At 37.5% G+C, this 25,014-nt stretch overlaps 4 protein-coding genes, 2 long non-coding RNA genes and 1 other non-coding gene across 7 annotated transcripts; 2 read left to right on the top strand and 5 right to left on the bottom strand.

The window, feature by feature from the left end:
• The first annotated feature begins 287 nt into the window (after nucleotides 1-287).
• Nucleotides 288-10,946, top strand: LOC146742215 (uncharacterized). The gene is made up of 3 exons (XR_014929835.1): nucleotides 288-396; nucleotides 479-589; nucleotides 10,818-10,946. It is a non-coding gene; the product is annotated as an uncharacterized LOC146742215 (long non-coding RNA).
• Nucleotides 1,053-6,561, bottom strand: LOC102809378 (E3 ubiquitin-protein ligase Midline-1-like). The gene is made up of 7 exons (XM_006818208.3): nucleotides 5,783-6,561; nucleotides 5,307-5,402; nucleotides 4,886-5,119; nucleotides 4,452-4,474; nucleotides 4,112-4,239; nucleotides 2,433-2,729; nucleotides 1,053-1,847 (listed from the first exon to the last, which is right to left on the bottom strand). Exons 1-7 carry the CDS (start codon nucleotides 6,389-6,391, stop codon nucleotides 1,177-1,179), a joined length of 2,058 nt encoding a protein of 685 aa, XP_006818271.3. The 5' UTR covers nucleotides 6,392-6,561; the 3' UTR covers nucleotides 1,053-1,176.
• Nucleotides 7,274-8,312, bottom strand: LOC144355065 (fibronectin type III and SPRY domain-containing protein 2-like). The gene is made up of 2 exons (XM_078010463.2): nucleotides 8,048-8,312; nucleotides 7,274-7,947 (listed from the first exon to the last, which is right to left on the bottom strand). Exons 1-2 carry the CDS (start codon nucleotides 8,310-8,312, stop codon nucleotides 7,370-7,372), a joined length of 843 nt encoding a protein of 280 aa, XP_077866589.2. The 3' UTR covers nucleotides 7,274-7,369.
• LOC144355063 (uncharacterized) lies at nucleotides 8,544-9,302 on the bottom strand. The gene is made up of 3 exons (XR_013421113.1): nucleotides 9,222-9,302; nucleotides 8,981-9,003; nucleotides 8,544-8,668 (listed from the first exon to the last, which is right to left on the bottom strand). It is a non-coding gene; the product is annotated as an uncharacterized LOC144355063 (long non-coding RNA).
• LOC144355066 (E3 ubiquitin-protein ligase TRIM9-like) lies at nucleotides 9,333-10,627 on the bottom strand (the record flags this gene model as incomplete). The annotated part of the gene is made up of 3 exons (XM_078010464.2): nucleotides 9,932-10,627; nucleotides 9,556-9,651; nucleotides 9,333-9,458 (listed from the first exon to the last, which is right to left on the bottom strand). Coding segments are annotated over exons 1-3 (918 nt in total), but the record flags the coding sequence as incomplete, so codon positions are not given.
• A 324-nt stretch (nucleotides 10,947-11,270) lies between the features above and the next one.
• On the top strand, nucleotides 11,271-23,148 carry LOC100372922 (uncharacterized). The gene is made up of 15 exons (XM_085500649.1): nucleotides 11,271-11,383; nucleotides 12,663-12,835; nucleotides 13,368-13,490; nucleotides 14,369-14,575; nucleotides 14,916-15,053; nucleotides 15,480-15,774; nucleotides 16,371-16,474; nucleotides 16,945-17,108; nucleotides 17,515-17,610; nucleotides 18,474-18,579; nucleotides 18,863-18,935; nucleotides 19,626-19,683; nucleotides 20,115-20,185; nucleotides 20,466-20,541; nucleotides 20,871-23,148. The coding sequence occupies exons 1-15, from the start codon at nucleotides 11,271-11,273 to the stop codon at nucleotides 20,994-20,996; spliced, it is 1,923 nt and encodes a 640-aa protein (XP_085356775.1). The 3' UTR covers nucleotides 20,997-23,148.
• TRNAI-AAU (transfer RNA isoleucine (anticodon AAU)) lies at nucleotides 19,946-20,019 on the bottom strand. Its single transcript has one exon. It is a non-coding gene; the product is annotated as a tRNA-Ile (tRNA).
• Nucleotides 23,149-25,014: the final 1,866 nt, after the last annotated feature.

A 25,014-nucleotide genomic window follows, 5' to 3' on the forward strand; every position in this document is an offset into this window, starting at 1 on the left:
ATTGTACCTATGGTATGTACCTAAATTATGTAAATATATTCCTCATTTCAACTATCACTATGTAGCATGTAGATATTTCAAAGCCATAATTGTACAACGTTGTGATAACATCTCATACAACCATCCAGTAACACGTTACTGGATCGTTGTATGATATTTTATTGAAAAATATTGTCTTCAGTAATTATCGTAGCTATGAGTTACTCCAGTTTTCTCTGTTTTAGTGTACCTTACATTCTCATCGCGTACTTTTATAACTGTCACTTTTTACAGGTGACTGTGGCGATAATCAGTTTAAATGCACTGCTGGTGGTGATAAGGGCATTTGTATCGATGAAGGCTTTGTATGTGACAGGAATAAAGATTGCTATGACGGATCAGACGAGGATGACTGCGGTAAGTATACCTAAATTTGTTAATACTTTATTTGGAGGTTGGCCATGGTAGTATAAAAGAATATACATGTTCTATTCAACAGAATGTAAATCCAGGGAATTCAAATGTAAAAGTAAAGGTGGATGTATCGGGAAAGATAAATTCTGTGATGGTAATTTAGACTGCACGGATGGCACTGACGAAGACGAGTGCGGTAAGTTATACCAACCCATGTCAGTCACAGTATTACTATATACTATATTGAATTTGCTTCATATCACATTTAGAAAACATGGTTTCTGCGTGGTACGTTGGTTTAGGATTAAAGTTAATTTGGAATCCCGTATCCAAATAGTAGATACATGGATTTATATGAATAAAATAAAATTGTATACTCATATATTTTACAATATCATTATCTTATACATATGGCTAAATATCGATAATACTTTTATGTATACTATATTATAATTATACATCTGGCACCAAAAACAATAAAATTTACCCGTCCGTAAAACACCATATGGAAGCGTTAAAAAGTTCAAATGCTTTCCCTATTTGGAATGTTTAAAAAAATAGATAGCCAAGAACTGAAGAATATATACTATCTGCATGATAATGCATAAATTATCTTCAGTTATATAATTATACAACAACGCCACCAAATACACTTGATATTCATTACATTCATTTTAATCAGTAAATATTTAGTCCTTGTAATTGCTTACAAATATTAGTTGAATGAGTGTAAGTTGCGGACATTTATAAAGTTTTTCTTACTCCCCACAATAGTTTACATTTTCACTTAGAATTGGCATAATCAGGTATGCCGGTTCCAGTTCTAAGATTCAATTGATAAGAACTATCGCTGATTTCCAGAGCTGGACAAAGTCTCTTCTCCTTTGAAATTTGATCACACGAATAAAGCAGTATCTTACGATTGCAGTCATAAAATCTTAGCTTATGGTGGGTGAAATCTACTAGAATTCCAACGTGTAGGCCAGCAGGAAACTGGGAGCGTGGGCAGCTATCAATTGCTGACGCAGCGCTGATAACGTGTTGTTTATTCTTGTGGGCTACATACCAGTTTCCACCATTTGACGGAAGTCTCAGCGCCCATGATGAGCCGTCGCTACCTAGACAAAGATCTCTGTTGCAATTCTGTTTAGCAAGTCCTATTGCAATATCTCCACGATAGACTGATGCATCACGATCCGTATAGTGTGAAAGGCTTTCCCCATGCTGCTTTTCTGCAACCTGAGTGGTGACCTCCCAGTAATGGACACCTGTTGCTAGGACTACATCTGCCAGAACGGATAACGCCCGTCCATGAAACCGACCCGTACTGGCTTTCCCTTCTTCTTGCATAACCCAAAATCCACGTGGCCTGGGCTGATATATGACAGATCGTCCTGCACTTATGATAACCAGATCTTCATGAGCTGTCTCCGGATCAAGTCGAAATGTCATAGCTGTGGGACAAAATACAGTATTTAAAGCGGGAGGGTTGTCACCTGCGCACGCGCGGGAATTGAGTCCCATGCGACGATAACAACACACGCTAAAAATGCAAAGGCTCATGGGTAGACGCTTGTTTGTAAACAATGACACGCTATGGCCAGCTGGCGCATGCGCAGGTGACGACTCTCCCGCTTTAAATTTAAATTTAAATCCAACGCGTATATTGTGTTACTGGGTGTGAGATCAACCAAGAAAATAAATTCACGATCTTTATTGTGTGTTGAAACTGTTGTCAAGTGATACTAGTTATATTTTTGTATGACTATGCGGATTTAGGGGGAGGCGCGCCAGGCCCAAACAATCTCTTCGGCCATGTGATGAGGAGATTCAATAGTAGTAGCACGCTTTACCCCGCCCATAGTTACCAAATTTCTTTATCCGCCAGTGATGACAATATATAAATAAATGCACCTATCTGTTTACATCATGGCAGTAAGAATATAATTGAAACACAGTGATGATTGCACCGAATATATATACCAAAATAGGATTGGGTGGAGGAAGGTGAGAATCGAGTAAGACTTGACTTATGGTACCTTGTGGTCCTGTCCTTGCAGGAAATACATTACTCCATCCAGAGGCACCAGCTTTATTCCGAACACGTGCTTTAAAGAAATACTCCGAATCAAATGCCAAGTCTTCTTTGACTAAGCGGTATTCGTCCGTTTCCCTTTCATCGCCTTTACCACATTCTATCTTGAAGTAATCCCACAATCCACCACTCCTACAGACACCCATATCATAAGAGTCGACGATACATGGTGCGTGTTTTATTGATAGATGTACGGTGTTCCGTACTTCAATGTGTCCTCCCATCCGTGGCTTCTCAGGAGCTAATAGCAGCCCGTGACAGAAAACATATTTCATTAATCATATTTCGACTTAAAGGTATTAAAAACGTATAATTTTGTTTAAATAAATAATAGATCGCTTACTCATACGTGATTTCAGTATTAAAAGTCCGTGCATATTTTAAAGTGGAATATTTATTTATTATTATTTGTCATTAATTTCGAATTCTGGTAAATTTACTAATATACAAATACAGTGGCCCCTCGCTAAGTCGCGCCTCGGTAAGTCGCGATTCGGCTAAGTCGCGGGTACTTGGATGGCTCCCAAAATTTCTCTTGTGTTTTGACAGCAGTTTTGAAGTACAAAGACTAATGTTTCGTGGCATAGTGTTTTTAACTAACCGTTAAAGAGACAACTTAACACCTACTGTCCGTCAATTGCTGAGACGAAATGGGTGACGGCGGCCTTACTCAAGGTGTCAACAGGGGTGTCGAGTAGTGACCGTACATACTTCTTGCCCGGTCCCATTTGGTATACCTCTAAAAAAACTCGCTACAATGAGTTGAATTCATAGAATTCTGATCTCTATTTCTCAATTGAGCAGCATGTCAAAGCAAAAACTATCCAGCCTGTTCGTACGCCATAAACTCACGGCGATCGACCGTGTCAAGTAGAGGTGAAACCAAGTTATGGGTTGCACGTGATCTAGCCGTGGTTGAGCCCACTATTCGTGGGTGGGTAAAAAATGAAAAGTAAATTTGTTTTCAAAGTTGACCAAGAGGCGGGACTGAACAGAAAAACATGCGAAAGTGTCCGACAATGATGACACCGATAAAGCTGTTTACGTTTCTTCAAGAACGGTCTGACAGAACTCCACTATCTGGTCCCATCACCCAATGCAAAGCACACAACTCAGATATGACGACTTTGAATTTGAGGCCACTTCAGGGTGGTTCTTGCGATGGCAAAGAGGACACGCTATCGACACACGCAGTCTCAATCCAAGCTCGATCTGTGAACATGGACGCTGTCAGAACTTTTCCCGAAAAACTGAGAGAAATTATCTATGAAGGTGGTTATTTTGACGAACAAGTTTATAATTGCGATGAAACTGGTTTATTTTGGAAGCTGTTACCGTCGAAGTCGCAAGCAACAGCAAGCGACCCACATAATATCGGACACAAACAAAATAATCAACGCAATGTTTACAGCAAACATAATCATGATTTTATTGGAATACTGCCTGACACATATGATGATACATCAATTAGCTAAACCGAGGGTTTATATGCGCTTTTTATATGTTTTTCAATGCACGATCTCCCTCTTTCACGAGGTCCCTCGGTAAGTCGCGGCCCTCGATAAGTCGCGGTTTTTGCTTGGATCCCGACACCCGCGACTTAGCGAGGGGCCACTGTATTACCTTTTATGGTTAGTAAGTCCATTTTTTGTATAATTTGTTTCTCATACTCTAAATTGAGGATCACGTGACTAAAATCATCCGCTGTGTTCGGCTGAAGCTGGGGACACGAATCTATCGCACAATTCAACCTAGCAGAACAAAATAAATACTTAAAAGTTAAACATATCAGTAAGTTGATGTGTGATGTTATTGTAGTATATTATATTTACATGTGAGTAGATAAACATGTTCTATTCCGACAGTCGTAGTACGATTTAATTTTAATAGAAATAACTTAAAGAAATTTAATTAACATGTTTAATTATAAAACTTTTTTTAACACAATTGCATTATGCATTACCTGTCGTCCAATGATGCTCCCGTCTGTTGAAATGAACAAAAAAAAACAATTTTAATTTCTGGAACAAAATCAGTAAAGATGGGTGTACGTACCTTGGTTAAACTAACGTCGGCTTAACTGCTTTGTCAGTAACCAAAATTAAATTAAATCAAAACTAAAGAATTCTTTAGTTCCCTCATGTACGCCATGTGTATACATAATTCATGCAACACAGCCTTATTGGTTATGATCAAAAAACGTACAATAAGAAAAAAGGAAAATGACCACTGCTAGAACACGCCCCTCAAAATAAATCAGTCAGTATGATCCATAATGAACATTAATTCAGCAAAACATCGGTAATCACAATGATTGGTAATTACAACAAGAGGTTGCGGTCAATGACCCTTCATTGTTTGTCATTTGTATAATCATAGCAAGGATACTAAATTTACCAATAGCAGCGCAGCGGGTACCTCCTCTTTCAACACTTCTCTGGTGTATTGTATCAATCCCGCCGTGTTATGCAGTTTATCTTGACAGGCCATATTCTGTTGCTTTAATAATAATAGTTTCCTCGCCGTTTCTTCAGATATCTTTGTGTGCATAACTCTCTCCCTCTGTTCCAGCATGGCTTTAATCACTGCAAATTCTTCTGATATTCTTTGATGCATTACAGCTGCATTGGTCTGTGGTAAAACACAGAAATCAATTTTGAATTAAACAAAGTATACCCCATCTTAATCTTTGAGGGGGTACTGCATAGATAATTTCTATATGTTTGTGCGACGCTGCCTGAATTATTATTTGTTTTCTTCTGATATATATCCGTAATACTGTTATATGACATTGATATATTCATGTTGTGCTATATACCTGTATAGATTCACCTTTTCTTTCTAGCGTTATTATAAATTCGTTAACATTCGCCATCTTAGATACAAGCTGAGCCAAGTTACTACTAAGTGTCTCCTATAAAATGAACATTGACAATTACATGTTAATCAATATATTGTATGTATAGTTGTATGATCATTCGCCATGCTAGCATTGGCCTATTGCATTTGCATGCAAATTATATTGACTTTTTCTCAGCCGTGACGCCATACCCGGCTCGCGATATGATTGTTGTTATATGCACCTGTGCCCAAATACAGAAAACAGCATTGTATAATGGTGTTGTTGCTACACACTCACAGAATTGAATGAAATAAATAGATATTTTATGATTGGACATTTTACATAAATTACAATGCGGCATTTACTATCATATTAGTACTCCCTAGTATGTGTTTATCTTCCGGGGATTTATTTGCAAAGTTTAAAAAGCACTCTAAATCATATACTAGTACCTTCATGAGTTTGTATGACGTCTTTAATTCCGCTACCTGGTGACCTTTATGACCCCCAAATCTATCACACAGATAGCAGACCGGTGTCTTGCACTGCACGCAGTACATCTTAATGAGCTCGTCGTCATGTTCGGGACAGTACACGTCCTTGCGCTTTGGGTTACGGGTAGCTTTCACCAGTTTGTGTTTGGAAAACACACCTTTACTCGGGTGATACGTGCGTAAACACCGGTCACAGTAGGATACGCCGCACTGTATACATGTTTTACTGGCCTTAGCACCCCCACTGTCAGCACAGACGTCACACGCGACACCTTTAACCTTGACTGGCCTCCCGTCTGTCGACTTTTCTTCCTTGTACCTTTCAATTATATTGTCTAGTAAAAAGTTCCTGGGTAGACCGTCTATCCCTCTTTTATCCAGTTCCACTGTAAAGCGACATGACGGGCAGACGAGACGTGAGTGTCCAGATTTCTGATTGGAGTTGCGCTTCAGAACATCGGGCAAACAGCTTCGACAAAAACTGTGCGCACAAGGCAACAAGAGTGGGTCTGTATAAAGCTCCATGCACACTGCACACGATAGTTCTCGTTCCAGTGAATCGCCCATTTTTTGTTGAATGTGTAGGTGACAACTGAAAAAAGGCTCAGTTCACTAACAGAGCAGTAAATATGTAGCTGGAGTGGAAATAAACTCTAAAATCAGCGCCAAGTTATAGAGTGTATTTAACCACCGTGTACGAACCGGGGAAACATCATATAACGGAATACAAAGGGCTATTATGGCCTAGATCCATACTATTGACGAAATGCAGACAATACCAATTCCAGTGTTTCCTATTATTGGTTTCAAACCACTTGCTATTGTCATGTCGATGGGGTCAAACCATCGCTATTGTTACCTGTGGAAATAAGGAGAAGTTCTGGAGGTTGTCCCGTACAACTGCCAATCATCGTTGGGTGAAGCGTTTTGTACTTTTTATATAAGAGACTGTGTGATTCGATGGCGACGTCAAAACAACGTGCGTGTTGACAATACATTCTGTTCAGCTAATTAGATTTGTTCTGACGTCACTGTTGTAACAATAACTATATCAATTACTTTAATGTTATGCTTGCAAGTTTCTAAATTACAACTGTGTTATATGTGTGTGTATGTTGACAACATGGTAACCAAGTAATTATATACTACTATATCACTGAACGCGGCACGACACTTATTTTAGTTATTTTAACGGTACATGTGGGATGGGTGGTTGCTCTCAAATTATGGATACCGACCTGAGACACGTGAATTAATTGCCCCTACCACTCGTCATAATACAATCTGAAACCGTGACCTCTCTTTAATATATGCCAGTATGTCGCCACCTGCTAAGAATCTATTTAGTAAGTGCAATGGTACGCAAGGCTGGGTCTGTATAGCATTAGAAACTACCAGGCGTACATGACAAACACAACCACACACACCGTATGTACTCACATTACACAATTATTTGTTATTATGTTTTATTCCCCCTATAGCCCACGAATAATAACAATTGGCATTTACGGGCAGTTTTATTATTTTTTTACTGTAGGCATACAACTACGTGTTTAAGAATTCTGGGATTTTCAGTCCCGTAATAATGCTCAGCTTAGCGCTGGAGTTAGTAAGGTCAAAGGCTGGGCACAAGTCAGTAACTTTGGCATCTACTGCATAAGAAAGCAGTAGTTTTTCTTTATAGAAAAATTCCAGTGCTCTCCGCTGATAGTCCAACAAAATGCCAAATCGACGCGTTGAATTGCACTCTAAGTTGTGTTTAATCCTTGTACACCTGTCATTGTGATAGCCACGGGCAGTGATGCCCATTATTTCAAGGCACCATGACGACTTATTTGTTCCAAGTTGTTGGTTTCTGTGACAGTCTGCCATAGCAACGCCAATGGCGTATGACGTTGCACCCGATTGGCTGGCCTCCACTTCCCAGTAATGCGCGTCGTCAGATAATATCACATCACCCAGAATGCAATGCACGTTTCGTACGAACCTCATTCCTAGTTGTATTTTCTCGCTTACTTTCATTTTTTTGTGGATGTAATCTTCCCTTCTTTTGACAGTTTTACCATCTTCCGATAAGAGCAACGCCGGATGTGCTGTCTCTTTGTTTAAAATGAATTCAGTTGCTAAAAACGAAAAAAAAATGCTAATCAGCAATGACCAAATTGGAGTTTCAAATGTAGAAGTCAACAGAATCCCATATATGTTCAAGTAACTTTTTCTTACCTACTGTTTTAGTTTTCACTGCAACAGTTTGTGACCACGGTGAGGTGCCAGCTACATTGGTCATACACACACAGAAATAGTATTCACAGTCGTAATCAAGATTGCCAAGATGGATATGATCTTCTAAACTCGCCCCTGATTGGTCTGCCATAACTTCCCATCTCATTGTCATCCATTGACCGTTAATTGGTTGATAAGCCACGTCATACCATTTGACGTCACAGGGTTCATGGTTGACAGATAACATAACACCATTTCGGTTCATAATTTCTGTCTTCGTGATGATGGGAACTTTGGGTTCTAAAGCAAACGAATGTTATTATTCAACATATTAAATTTAATTATAATTGTCTATTCAAATTGAATTATTTTCTTATATTGAATATAATTTCTATGCATTCCGATCATTCTTCAGAAAGTCGAGGCTTTCACTAACCACGATACAGTTTTCAATGTCAAACAACTGCTAGACTGTTTTTAACTTTGTTACCTGTAATTTTTCTTGCTTGCATTTTTTTAATCCCTCGTATTGCTGATTTGACATCGATTATGATGTGGTCAAAGGTCAAGAAGGCCTCGTTAAGTTGGAGATTTGGACTGTTTGACAACTCCGATGTTAGTCTAGTATGCAAACATATGCGAGGAAATTTAAATACGAATACGATTGGTCAGTTATATATATGGTGATTATACGTGAAAAATAGCTTAAATTAAACGTGACAGTTACACTATGTATTATCAGTAATTAACCGGAAATGACGTGACAAGTGACATCATAGTCACCCTATAGCACCAGTGTACAGTCGAAGGTAATATATCTGTATCTCTTCTACGAAATTACGGGATATTAATTCGTGGGTTTCCCAAGAGATTTCATTAAAAAATCCAATTTGTTTCATGCTATATATGAAATAAAATTGCTGCGAACCTTACCTGTCATCCAGAGACGCAGCCGACTGTAATAAAACATAATTGTTAATGTCTGTTATAACTTTAGTATAATTGTTTAACATAATTACATGTGCATATTTCGAGGGAGTTCCAATTTAGCAACTATTCTATATGTTTACGTTGCAACGACAAGGAAAATGGAATAGTCGTTAAATGAACAAGATGCCAGTGTTCACCGTATACATTATTCATTGTGGTTGTGTTATTAACATTAGTATTTTACCGTAAGAAATATTGACGTTTCATTGTTGTTTTCGAGAACTACTTGGGCGAACTGTACCAACCCCGATAGGCGGCGCTGTTTATCTTGACACATCGTCATCTTTTGTTGGATTTCATACAGTTTATTAGTCATGTCCTTTACGATGACCTCATGCATCTCCTGCTCTTTTTGGTTTATCGTCGCGTGGAGGCGCTGACAAGAATTCGACACTTGTTCTTTCAGACTGGCTGCATCTTCCTACAAAAACACACAGGTGGTAATTTCTTAAATAAGTTCTTTCTGTAGACTGTAAAATGGAAATTTAAATTTACGTTACGTTAGAAGAGCAACTCACCTGAATCGAATCTCGTCCATTTGACAGAGCTATGAGGAAATCGTCAATATCGCTCTGCAGTCCAATCATTGTAGCCACGTTATCGCTCATCTGTTCCTGTGGATATAATGACATTTTTTGATGACTCGATTGCATAACGTTTTGCATACGTGATCTAACAGTTAGTATAAACACTGGAATGATATGGCGAAGGTGATTTAAAATAAATAGCACTTTTTACATAAATACACGATATAATTCATGCCACTTATCTATCATTGATATTATCAATTATCGTCACGATCATTGTGTAATGAAATGAACCACTTGTCGGGTTGTAATAATCGGAGCCGTCATTTCCATGACGTGTTTATTCATTTATACAATCTCTGTATACCTTGATAGTCTTAAAAGCGCTATGTGCCTCACGGACATGGTGTCCTTTATGCTCCCCAAATCGCTCACATATGAAACATATCGGTATTCGACAGTCATCGCAGTACAGTTTTAACCCTTCGCCATTGTGTACAAAACACTGTAATGGCTGGATGCCATACGTGCGTTGTACAGGACCATCATGAGATAGCGGTACCAGCTGATGGGTGTTAAATACACCTTTGTTTGGGTGACACATATTTCTACAGAGGTCACAGTATGTGACTTGACACTGGACACACTTTGTTATAGCAGGCTTATCATCACATATTTCACATGTCTGCCGTACTATGGACGTTTCTTGTTGTTTGTATCGGCTAACGATACTATCAAGAAGGAAGTTACGGACCAGTCCATTTAGTCCCGTCTCACTGCGCAGTATAACTTCCCGTCTACAAGTCGGACAGTTTATAACAATTCCATCTGAATCTTTAGAATCTGTTGGTACATCGCACGGTTCGTCGGCCTCTGGTCTACAATCACCACCATCGTCGCCGTGGCATGTGCTTGTAGCTGTGGCGGCAAATCCATTGGATTTCGCTATCAAATCTTCCAAACATTTTCGACAGAACGTGTGAGCACATGGCAAAAGAAGAGGTTCGTTGTACAACTCCATGCATATTGTACATGAAAGCTCTCTCTCCATAGGATTTTCCATCGCAATCCCCCAAACAAATTTAAAAGTTATAAGTCTAACCGTTTTATGTTAGATGTCACAAAAAGCGTCGCTCAATAACAATCTCGTTAATCCAGACGGTTAACAGGTGGTTTAATATTTAACGTTGAGTTCGAATTGCGCCCTCTGGCGACAATATGCTATATTGATATTTTGTGTTGTCTGTCCATAGATAAGTACAACCCTACTGATTGTCAGGGTCTGTCATGTGACGAAGACAAATGTATACCCTCAAGCTGGAAATGTGATTCATTCGCTGATTGCGCTGATCGAAGTGACGAAAAAGATTGTGATACGGACGCAACAGGTATATACCACACTTACGCCCCTATTTGTTTTTCGTGAGTTAACGCTATTTTGCCACGGATACGTTTTACACCTGAATTTAAATACCATCAATCTTCCAAGAATTTCATTAACCCCGTATACTGTTTTCCGGAATCCAAATCTTCGAGAGAGACCATTTAGTCATAAATATATGTACAGCATATATTTTCAATTCTTCTTCATTTTTTGTCACCGGGACTCACTACAGAAAAATGGTAACGCGAATATATATTTCTTGTGATTTATTATCATTTGTTCACAGCGCTTGTTATTTGCACGTCATTTGAATTTCTATGCGATGCAACAAATTGCATACCAGAGTACTGGGTGTGTGATGGTTTCAGTGACTGTGGAGATTCCACCGACGAGGCGAATTGTGGCACTGGAACTGGCGATGGAACAGATGGTAACGTATTGAATGTAAAATTGTATACTTGTAATCATGTGACTCGTTTTAAATTGTCCAGCGCCGATGTCATTTTCGGTCACTATTTTGCTGGTTCGGTCGCCTTCATCATGGTGCTGATGTGCGTATTGAATTGTGGGATACAATGGTTTGTAAAACAATGTACATTGTACTTCCTTCGTATGATTGCTCGTTATAATATCAGGGGTAAATCTCTTTTCTCTCTGGGTTCTCCACACTTGTCAGGGGGGAAACTCGTCTCGTCTCTCTATCTCGTCCCCTTGAGGTACGGGATCGGGGAAGTCACTTATACTTTACAGTCAAATAAGGCACACACAACGAAATACGTTTCAACTCTCGTCTTAGTCGGTCAATCGAGCACTTTATAAGACACAGCGCCCTGGGGAAAAAATCCCCAAGGCTATCACAAGGCTGAACCAAGACTCGCCCAAGACTGGACTGCCTCAAGGCTCGCCCCAGGACTGGACTCTCGACTGCACTCTCTCTACTGCGTCTGTTCTGGAGTATTCGTCAAGACCAACTCAAACTCTCTTTATTCATTTTCAAAACTCTGACCAATTACAATGCAGTAAAAAGACTCTAGGGCGTAACCTTCAATCATAAAGCCAATCACACTAAGCACTGAATACGTCATATCTTTTGATTAATCGTTCACTACATTAATAACTATGAATATAAACTGTCAGAATGAGTAGTCTAAAAAGCGGCGGTTATCTGGTAATTAGTTCCAAATCACTGAGCCAAGTTCCGTCCAAAACTTCAAATAGGCCTACACGATGACAGACATAACACAGCAATTCGCTAATAATCAGCTAATAAAGTCGGTCAACAGATACGCAAAAACAAATTCATGACAATAACCTGATTAAAGCGCAGTGGTCGCCGCGCAACGCGTGTTCGAATTTCATGTAAATAGACAATGCATTTTACATGCGTTGTATACGTCGCTATGAGTCTCATATCGAACAGGACGCGGCACGACGACTGCCGCCCTTTAATTTGAACTGAGACTTCACTGTTTAGTTGCGTATTTACGATTGGTAGATAGTTTTGCATTCAAGCTATTTTTTTTCAGATTCGGGAAACGATTCTGTTTATATCAATGCACACACAGTCATGGTTACGAGAGGAACTTTTAGCAACCGTGACACAATTCACAGTTCCTCGACAATTATGTGCAATATACACATATATAATGAAATTATGTTATGATACATGCTTACTGTTTTATTTGTTTTTACTGTTTTTGTATTAATATACCAGAGATATTTTTGATGATTTATATTCTCTGCCGTACTATGCAGCATTTATATTTGCAATTTCAGGAACTTGTGGTCAAAGTGAATTTCTGTGTGATACCAACAATTGTATTCCTGATTTTTGGGTATGTGATAATTGGGATGACTGTATAGACGGCACGGACGAAGCAAACTGCAGTAAGTATCAATGAGTATTATTTCTATAATCACCATATCTCCACTACCATTTGTACCATAATTCACATTTTAGATATTAAACTTGAATACTCTCGTTCATTGCGAATCAAATGTATTATGAACATTATAATTTCAATCAAATAAATTGTTTGTAAATCCTATTGCCCTCTTGACTTGCATAATTAATATATTAATACACGTGTAACACGTTTTATGGTACCACATTTACAAGTAATTGCATATTCTAAATTAAATTCGTATCATTGATACAGTTATACTAGGTTTGTACTAGTGTAGACCTTCCAAGTACATGAGTGTGTAGTTCAGTGCACTGTCTGTGTATAGGAATTGTGCTTGTAAGTGCATTTGTATTTGGAATATTTTGCGCCGACAGCAATTTAGAGTAGAAATTGTCTCACCCCTTATCGTCACCACATTCCTCTCAATTATTCTCCACTCCATGGTCATGGAAGATAGTGTTTTATTGAAATTACTATTATAGCATATGCTAATGCATACATTGACTTAACAGCTGGATGCGGCTCTGGATTTGAGTGTGGTGACGGTTATTGTATTGTCAGTGGATGGATATGTGATGACTTCCTAGACTGTGTAGATGGTACTGATGAACTGGCAGAAAACTGTCATTTACGAGGTAAGGCAATGTCTTCTAAATCCATGTACATGCCAACAATGTCTTCTTTGACCGAGGTTCGAATTACCCACAATCCCACGTTTTCATATTGTTCATTGTATTATTCCGTACATTCATATGCATGTTTCATTTCACGGGCAGTCAGTACGAAAGAAACCAAATGGCGGCTTACAAAAATAAATCTGCATAGTGAGATCAAGTAAAACTAAATGCACCGTCAACACAATGGCTTACATTGGCTTACTCCCGGCAGTCATTTGAGCCATTTGTTTATTCCTGTAAATATAGTTCCACCAACATTGTAAAGCATAGTCTAGTAGTAGGATGTGGAATGTGAAAAAAGTTAGAGGTTTTCTGATGAAAACGATGACCCAAAATGTGTCAGTCACAATCACGGTAGTGTGTATTGAAAGCGAGGCAGTTTAATTTGTGAAATACGCGAAGACTTTAAGTAAACGCACACTTCCGGGGTTCACTAGTCACCTAGCAACCATGGGGTCCATAAATTATGTTTTAAAATGGGTAACAGGTCCTTGTTTGACAATTTTAGAATCCAAAGTTGTGTGGATATACTAGTAATGTGGGTAATGCCATATCGATTTAACCAGGTTTTCTGATGCTGCAAAACTGTATAATCAATTTAGGGTGGGTTTTCCTTGGAAATTTGCTTCAATGAGTGGGTTTTTCGATGAATTTAAACTCCTGATTCGTGATTTTCACCAAAATTTGGTGCCTCACATTCTCGTATATAAATAATACAACGATTCTCCCTGGATCCCTTTCAGACAACACGTTTTTACTAATAGTACACTTGCATATATGTATGTTATTGATAAGTAGAATAATATTGGATTAAACACATTGATCCACATTTTTAGATTCTTCGTCAACGTCAGTATCATCAGCATCGGAATTGGAATCGGATATTGATTTGTTTTGCTGTGCGGATTTTCTAGAATGCCTCCCGATATCAGCCGTATGTGACACATTTGATGACTGTTCAGATGGGAGCGATGAAATTAACTGTGATTCAAATGAAGCAACGACGAAATCAACCCCATCAACTGCTGCTCCAGATCCACCAGGTTATTCACTTCATTCCTTCACTTTAGTTTTTCAATAACGCCATTCAACTCAAATAAACTTATGATTCGCCTGGACGCGAAACTACTGAAGTGAGTTATGTGAATCCATGCACTTCGGAATACTATTGTAGAGCGCTGGCGAATGTAATTTAAACACAGACAAATAGGAAGCCGAAACGATCGCCAACGTGCGGTTGCGCTGGAAATCTGAAAAATTGAAAGTTTATTATATTGAACGAATCAGACATATCATGTCATAGTCTCTATGACACCAATACTGCTATATGATTAAACTCGGAGTGTAACTTTAATTTATATATTTATATATCATTGTAATTAGCTCCACTTAATTGCACGGAGAGTGAGTTTGCCTGTGCATCTGGTCAATGCATACATCTATATGGCGAATGCAATGGTGTTGTTGACTGTGATGATTCTACTGACGAGGTGCCAGAACAATGCATGTACAGATACCAAGGTAACCTTCTCGATTTACAGATAAATGTTCATGTTAGTTTTTGTGTGATGCTAAACAAAGAAAACTCACTGTCTCTATTGTTTACTTACTTACACAATCTCTGCCGAGAGCAGAATATAAACTGCGACTGATACTTTGTTCGATAACATATTTTGCAGTGATGAGAACTTATTATGTGTCAATGCACATATTGAATAACGTTTGCAACACCTTTAATACTCGCAATAAATTCAGCTAACGCCCATTCTTCCAAGCCCCGACCGCTTACTGCTGTCGGTGGCGTGGTTGAGGGTGCTTAGAGAATGTCATACATCCATCATGACATCGAAATTAATGTAGCACAACGAAGATAAAAAGAATGAGATATTCAGTCGACTAACTGTGCATGTTATTTGTAACTAAACATGTACAAATATGTTTTTTCAGAGGGAAGCGTGAATTTGTTTCCCCAGGGATGGAATATTCCCTATCTGATATTAACAGACGACGAAAACATTTATGAAGATTTCAAAAATAACTTTTTTTCGGATCATGGATTCGATCGCGTGAAAGGTGAAAATCCACCGGATTGGTCTGGATTTCAGACTTTCAGCTCCAGCCCTGACTACAGCGACATGGAAGACGTCCTGAAGTTGTCTACTGAAGAAATTGCACACTTGGGTCATCAATTCGATGATTTCATCTTGCAGTGTACATTTGATCAGAAAAGCTGTGATATGAAGTATGTGTTTTATTTGTATCCGCTACTCCTATATGGTTCAAGTTCACCCATCACCAAGAGAGTCTGGTTTCCCATTTTTTTTTATTTTTCAATTGCACAGCGGGAATTTGTTAACAACACACTAAGATTCATATTTTTTTATTTTTAAATACATGTTCACATTTTTGAACGCCAGAGCTTCAATTATGGGTTCAAACATGTCAAGCGTGCCACAATGTTACGTTTCAAATAATCTCAAAATGCAAAACGTGCGAGTAAAAAAATTAAGTCCCACGTAACTTGGTATTTAAAGAAATGGCAAACGTCAAAAATGAAACATATTTCTAACATATGAAGTATAACAATGCCAAACATGCAAGTCACAAATGTAAACGTTTTAAAAATACCATATATGCGAGTATAAGAAGCTCAAAGTTGGTTTTCAACAATAATAAATATAAAAGCCATTAACGTAACTGTTTCAAAAAACGGGCTATTTCGAAAGTAGGAGTCAAAATTATATAATACTACATTATAGTGGCATATTTGATTCTCGTTTTTTTGTTTTCAAACTGGCACTCTATGTATTGACAATATTTTTTTTTTCAATTCTTTAGTGACTTCATTACAATCCAGGACGACAAATATGGCAATTGCTTTCAATTTAATCATGGTAGAAACTCAACAGGCCGGTATGCTAGCAGAACAGGTGCAAAATATGGTAGGTATAGCTGAGATTAACGTACAGCATGAGCTGAAAACATAAAACATTCCTGTAATGTACACCCACCACTTATTTTCGGTTCTATCGAAGTTATTAATTAAGATCAATTTTTCGAATAATGAAATCCCTGTATATTGTATTTATAATTTGTTTCAGTTAAATTTAAACTTTGAGGGTTGCAAGTATTACTTTTAATTAATGTATGTATATGCATGTATGTATTAACTGTCTACGTGCAGCTTTCCATGAGGGTTGTTCAGAACCTGGTCATTTCATTGAATAAACCCTTTAATGTCGAATTCTCAATTTTGTGAGGTATGTTGATATTGTGGATGAGTAATGAGAACTGCAGTGCCGAATAAACATGTTTTACATATTTACAAAATTAAAATGCAATCTAAATGGTAATGATTTGCGCACCATTTAACTGAATATTATTCACAAACGCTTTCTATCTTTAATGACAGGTTTGAAATTGACTCTGTTCACCGAGCAATACGAATACATTAGCATTTATGGTCGTGATTCTGGGGTACGTGTGGCTATTCAACCTCTCTTCGTCCCGGCATTCCCTGAGGATGAAGGAGTCACGATAAGACCTGGATCTATATCATCTATCGGCATAAGAGAGGTAAATTATGTTGATATTAACCATACACTGAGATCAACATTCAACTTCGTACAGATTAAATGTTTGGTATATTTACATACAGCTTAGTATAGAATGTAAGATCTTAAGACATTGAAATCAAGACATTATTTAAATCAAAGGTATGAACCCGAAATAAAATGGTACTTATTTTCTGTATATGACTCCAAATTGCACGTCAACTGAAATGATATAATTGGAGTTTTGATAAACTTGCGTGATTCAGAGCCTATTATAGCAATATCATTGCGGTACTCCGCATGTACCTTGCCGCATTTCGTTGACACCTCCATATACTTATTTTCGTTTTGGCATTACCAGTACTGTTCTCATTCCCATATGTTTATCGATGTATTCGATATTACCAGCAGCGTTCATTATATTCCAGAACGTTATTCATCGTAAACCACATCCCTATGGAAACTGCACACAGAATGCCGAGTTTGATTCCATGTATGGAAACGATTTCAAGTATACGAAATTGGTAAGATTTAAAAAGTTTGAAAAATGCTATTTCTGGAAATTAGAGTCTATGGTCTCTGTGTAACAATATTGCCTGGGTTAGCATGGTTTGCATTATCATCACCATCATACATTATATGCAACCTGGTTGAGCTGTGGGTTGGAAAGATGTTTTCATCTGTGTCCCCCATAATCCAGGAAATTGTTGTCAAGGCTGGTTTCTTGTTTCTGATTCTAGCATACTAGTAGTCACCGGCCCAGACCTGTGTATAACAAATTGTAAGGGCAACATAAACATGTTTTAAAGAATTGTGTCCCCGACGCATTATGTTCAATAATAACGACTGGTTCTTTATGTCTTCAAATGCGATTTAAGAAAAATGTTTAATTATGTATATGTGTATGTATGAATATAATCTGATAATTGAAAAAAAAATCCCACAAATACTCAGTAGAACACCAAGTGAATTGCGAGAATCCCATAATGCATCTCATTTTTTACGTACACAATGATTGGCAATAAAATTATGACGTAAACATAAAACGTATACCCAGTCTCACTTGGTGTGACATAGTTTAATTGAAGAGCCAATGAGGGCGAATATTTTTGAGTATATTTAGATAATTCTGTTTCATAAATTATTCGGTAGGAACATATGTATTGCAGAAAATGTCGCAGTATTTGTTCGATACAATTCTCACGCATCATTGACGTATCTATACGAACTGGTATTCGATGCGCATGAGTGAAAATGTTTCCATTATTGCTCTTTTTTATGATAAATCATGACATTATATTGTTTTTAATCAGAATGCATTTTCAAACAATTTCAAATTATTTAAACCTACTGAAAGTTATCCTCATTGCTTTTTATTTTGATATAGGCGTGTGAGTCAACCTGCTTGCAGCATCAGATATTAAAACACTGTCACTGTGTTGATACTCATCTCATTCAGGCACCAAGATGTCATCTGCTTAATCGGACGCAAGGTAAGGTATATATCACGTAAGTTGTTAGCGCAATGCATTGTGGTCATTGTGGTTTCCTGTCGACGCAAATCTCGCAGCCTGATTGCACACAGATGACAATAACCAACAACTTTCAACACGCTCGACATTTTAATGTACCAAAACGCACCCCGTTTAATAAAATTAATTTCATTTCATATTTTAATTATCGTCATATAAATAAATACGAGTCTAAATGTGTCCTAAACAGACTCTTTATGAACAAGTCATGACTTTTTATTTGTTTGTTATTATTTATTTCCAGATGTGTGTAAGCAATTGATGTACTTTTTTTACAAAGCTGATCTCCTGCCATGTGATTGCAAGCAGTCATGCGAGTGAGTACATGCTTACTAGGCGTGCATGAATACAACACCCGAACCCATCCCAAGATACGGTCGCTTGGACTGTATAGGTACTTTTTTCGAGTCCTGAAATCATGTAATCGAAAACACTCCACGTCTACTTTCCACTTGATATACAAAGCATGCCATTATGATTCGTGACTGGTCGCAGGTGGCTTTCAATGTGACATAATTTGAATACAAACACACAAATCGGGTAACCTCAACTATTATGTGTGTTATCACTCTTTGGATAATTGTAGCACACAAGTCCCCGCGTGTATGCAGATGTATGCGAGTTTTACAAACTATGATGGCAGCGGTGTTAGACGCGGTCGAAAGGAAGCATAGCCAACAACCCGGTACCATGATCCGCACTGCATCGCAGGGGCTGATCCAGCAAAATGTATTGGCTTAAAATTTACGGAGCGTAAATCGCAGAGAAGCTATGCGTTATCCAGATGCATTTTCATGCGTTGAGGGGGGGGGGGGCATGGCCCCCCTGGCCCCCCTCTGGATCCGCCACTGTTGCATCGTGATTCTGGTGTACTACAAATACGGCATTTGAAGCAACCATGAATCAACAAAGCTAAAAGTGAAACTACGCAGCTTCGCTGACGTCATAAACATCGACTATAATCAATTGAGCATATAATTTAACGCAATGCTACGTTTTCTTTTCAGTGAAAAGTGGTACGAAATAACGCTGTCGCAATCACTGTGGCCATCAGACAGATATTTAGTAAGTATATGTTGACATTTTATGAGTGAGACGCGGGATGAATAGTTAAAGGAACACGTGATATAAATAAGTTCTGTATAAGGTGCTGCTCTTTTTTTATACGGTTTAAAACAATAACACGAAGCTCTTATGTAAATTGGATTGTAAAAGGTCATGTGAGTATAAAATGTTCATATATCATTATTACGCATTTCTTTCTCGCGGAGACCAAAAATATCCAAACGTTAAATTGAATTACAAAAAAATGGAATAAAAGAAGACGTGGCCGATATGGGGATCGAACCCACGACCTCAGCGTTATTAGCACCGCGCTCTAACCAACTGAGCTAACCGGCCGTCTTGACATAGCTTGTATTTTTAACGCTCAAATCATCTGGGCATCAATCACTACTGATCTGTTTATATTATTTTAATATTTCTGTTTTCATTAGAAACACCTTCTCAAAAACATCCATGGTATTAACGACAAAACGAGGAATATCAACGACGAAAAAGCTGTCAGGTGAGTGCGCCCTCTGTGGCTAGTATGCTTAAATTACAGGCTAGACTTGTACTTTGTTTCATGAACCTTTGTGTTAAACGGCCTGGGACAAAGTACGAGTCTAACCACAGACAGCGGATCGAATGCGCAATTATTCAAATCACAATCCCTCTAGAGGGACTGTGTTCAAAACAAGACTAAGGACGAACACGGTCTCTTATGAGAAAATAGTAACTGGTAATGTTCGTCAAACTACTGTTACGTATCATTTTGATTGACTGAGAATTTTAATCAATTTCAGCTCTAACTTGGTTCGCTTAGAGGTCTACTTTGAAGAGCTGAACTACCAAGACGTGTCCGAGATTCCTGCATATGGTGTAAGTATACAATACTCGATATATTTGGCGACTACCTGGGATACACCGTAACACTGGCAATTAATCATACCCCACAATAGCATTGTCTATTGCCAATCAGACAGTACATCGCAAGATACACCTCGGCAATCATATTCCTCGGCCAACCAGTAAGCGGGGTGCACTGGGTGATATCACACTTATGTTCAAATCACAATTTAGAAAGTCGTTAATTGTTTTATAACTCTGTAATATTCTTAATACATTACAGGGGTGGTATAGTTCAAATTATTAAAACAAGGGCGACTGCGATCTCTGTATATCTTTGATAATTTTATCTTATTTTACAGCGTTCGGATTTATTAAGTGACGTCGGAGGCAGTCTAGGGTTGTATATCGGTCTGTCTATCATCACAGTCTGCGAGTTCCTGCATTATATCTCACAAATTATTAAGTTATTTTTTCGAAGATTATGAACAAGAAAAATCCATATATTAAATGTTTTTATATTTTAATTTAGATTTCGTTTTACAATTATACATCATTTTTGTAGAAAGTTTCTATGTCATTAGAACAATTTATTTGAAAGCTGGTCTAAAATTCATAGAGACTACCTTTTCAGCAAGACAAAGTGGAATTTTGAGCACACATTCTGTAGACTATCCACATGTGAGATCTACAGAAACTGTTTCTCTATGTTTCTCACCGCGTCTTCGTCGTTGCCTCTTCTTCTACTTCTCATTAAAATAATTTAAATGCCCCTTTGCAGGTATATCATTGGTTTAGAATTACTTTGTATTATAATTTACATACCATCAAAAAACATAACAAAATCGTGCCTTCAACTAATCCCACTTATAGAATTGATTATAAATCAATTTATATGATTTACGTAGAACGCAAGAAAAAAACGAAAAACAATAACGAGTTTGTTATTGTTAACACTTCCCTTTCTTTTCAAAGCTAAATCGCAGAACCTCAATGTTCATTGGCATTATTTGTTTTAACGTTTTGTTGGTAATTCTCTTAAATTTCAAACTGTATCTCGAAACCAAATCTGGATGAGGGCATTCAATAGTATACATGACACAAACATAGTTAACAGTTCATGTAAGTAGTGGCATGTACTTAAACAGCCCGTTTTGGTATAATTATGGGCACCCAAAAAAAGAATTGTAATTTTTTCAATTTAGAAATGGTAACTTTGATAGTGTAAATCGCTAGATAAAATGTAGAAACCATGAAACTGCTTTGTTCCATGCTTGGAAAGAAAGTTTACCATGCTACCAACCTGCGAAAACCCTGATTTTTTCCTGGGAGACGTTTTGTTTTTCACTTTTCTGGAGAGTTTAGGTCAACTTAGAACATAGTGGGATAACATGCAATGAATACTTGTGAAAATACCCTCTTTATGGAATCTGTGAAGTCTGAATGGCTAAACGAAGTAGCAGAACAGTTTTAGATATCATGGAACACTGGGATAAATAATCACGCGATATTCACGCGACGACAGCAGTTTACCCTGAAAGAATATTATTATTAAATAGGTCGTAACTAAATGGTTGGTTTTCAATTTGAACAATGAATTCAAATGTAAATTGTCACGACCAGCGTTATAAATGTTTACATACCACGATGGTACTGATGATACCACGGGCCGAGTATTGTTATCAATGCCAAGGGGGTATCGTGTAATAAGATTACGTGTAGATCTGACGATATATTTTTGCTAATACAATACATATTTTAATGTATTTACATATTATTAGCATATTATTAAAATATTTACATACTGGTATATTGTTTACTTGGTGAATGGATTTTACATACATTATGTTTTGAGCTTTACATAGTTAAGTTATAAGAAGTAGATCGTCATAAAGGTTATATATTAAAATGAAGTGATTTTATGAATTTATATTATTTATATTATTTATAATATTATAGCTTATTTGGTGTGTCACCCCTACGTCGCAGGTTATATTATTAAATTAATCTTGTCTAGATGAACTATTTATTTGAAAACAATGATGTAGGGAAACTTTAATTGTTGTACACGTATTGAGTTCCATCTATATACATGTACACAATAAACGCTTGATTATATATTTGTATGTATGCATACTGTCAGCTAAACAGACACGTGGTGGTGGTGGTGCTAGTGCTAGTGGCGGTGGTGATAGTATTAAGATTATGGCAGAATCGGTTTTGCTTCGAAGTCTGTCGAAAGTTTACAAGATTAAAGCCAGACGTTTTAGGAATTTAAAGATGCAATGTAGACGATTAATTTGTATATAATTGTTGTTTGATACTGTATGTTGATGAATACATCATGATTTTGTCTATAATTTATCATGATCTGCAAATGCTCTTCTTGTTTTTTTGGTACGTACAATTATTTGTCATCTGACGAATACTGCAATGTGTGTGTCCTGCAAACGCAACAATTTTAGTTTAGGATAAAAATCGTATTCCGATTTGTTCTACAGTATCAAACAATATTTAAGAAATATATGTGTTAGTCTTTATCACATCTTTAAAATACTGTAGAGTGAACTGAATGATATTGAAGAAGTTCTACTTCTAGTTTGGAAGGTGGAATGTATGCAATAAAGTTAGAATTAAGAACTGCCATGTGTCTCGGAATTAATTGTATAATTGTATTGTGTATTTGTGCAGTTGTTTGTTGAACGTATTGTGCCATTGAGATTCAATTTATTAATACAAGGGATGATAACGTACTAATCTGAACAGTAGTCGCTATGGAAACATTTGAGGCAGAAATGAACGTTCTGCTTATGACGACAATGATTTGGCGAGCAAATCCGGGCATCGGCTATTGTATTATATCTGGATTATAAGATATGGTAGTAGACATCTGATACTATAGTCTGTTATCGGATTTTGAGAAATTTTCGGAGACTACGTATTCCAAGCAACTTGAATACACCAGAGCTACGCATGCAATCAATATGATGTTCAATGAGTTTCGGGTGTGTATGTGAATAAGCGTAAAGGACACGTCTTTGTTTGTGCCTATTTATCCGAAACACATGCGTGATCCACGGAGAGTGGTGTCATGTGGTTTGTACTACTACGTCCGCTGTAGGTAACTTGGTGTCCGATGTGGGTAAGACCGGCATCGTATTTAATATAAAACTACCTCTTTCTTCCATAGTAAGTTTATTGTGGATGAATTCTGGGTATTTCCTAATGTATAGATGTAAAGTGTAACCGATTGAAATAATTAGAACTTAATGATTTCATACAATTAAGAGTAGGTTCTAACTGCGTATGTATTGTAAGTCAATAGACCCAGGGTATGATAGCTAGTACATGTTAGTGTATGTATACCAGCTGGTGTTCATTGATATTTGAGAACCCACTATCAGTTGGTGAGAGTGACAGTTAATTAGTGTTATGGTTAGTGTGTGTGAACTTCAGTTAAAACTACAGGGAAAGTAAGAATTAGGTCAAAGCCAATTATGTGGTAATGAGTATAATTAGCAGAGATTTAATGTTTGAAGATTAGCCGTAGTATATCATAGATAATTTGTGATTTTTATTAGGAGCTTTTGAGCGTTGCTTAATCGCTTCCAGAATTACTGTGTTTACTGTTTAAGTTTCCTATACAGAGTACTATAGCTTTCTTGGTAGCTATGGGGGTAACCATGGAGACCAAATTGAAGATGAAAATGAAATCACTTATTACAAGCAAGTTAATGGCTACTTAGTACTAATTAGGGCAGAAATTAATTAGAATAGCTTAATAAGGAATTGAGGTGATTAATATTAATTAGTCGCGAAATTAATAAGTTAACTAATTAGACATATGATAATAGTGTATTGACGTAGGTTTCTTTATTTTTTAGTTTTATTGTTATTGATAATCACACACAATTATCCAGATTTTCAAAGTTATAAGGCAATTTTCCCACTTTTTCAGAAACAATGGGCTGAGCTGTGTTTCACTCCATATAGGGATTGGGGAATTTTAGAATCATTAATACCTGTCGAAAAGTACACCGTCATTATCAGATGATGGACTCCTTGGCCTATGGGGTGCGTCCAAGGGTGGAGTTACCCCCAGTAAAGATATTAGCTTAACTTGCAAGTTTAAATTAGTCAGCAGATAGTTCCCAGAGTGTCGACAGTGTTTTGGGACAGCTCTGTGGGGAGCAGTTGCATTCCTGCTTAAACCAGGAGTCAGCTGGGATGTGGTTCTCATATTCAGAGAGCTTATGAGAAGAGGAACTCAGAGAACTGTGTTTTCGGGAAATCGGTCCGGAATCAACGTTTCCAGCTGTATTTCAAGATTTCCTATGCAACGGGACTGGGTGAATCTCACCCTGAATTTTTGGTGACTCTGTGGTGACATCAGTCCTCATTCATCAAAAGAACCGCTGACTGGTGACATTTGATGGCAGCTGTAACTGAGCTAATATAGGGTACAGTAATTCTACTTCTCAACTTTCTACTTTCAAACTGTCTGCT

Source organism: Saccoglossus kowalevskii, chromosome 6 (genome assembly GCF_978046115.1).
Source record: "Saccoglossus kowalevskii chromosome 6, keSacKowa6.1, whole genome shotgun sequence".
NCBI lineage: Eukaryota > Metazoa > Hemichordata > Enteropneusta > Harrimaniidae > Saccoglossus > Saccoglossus kowalevskii.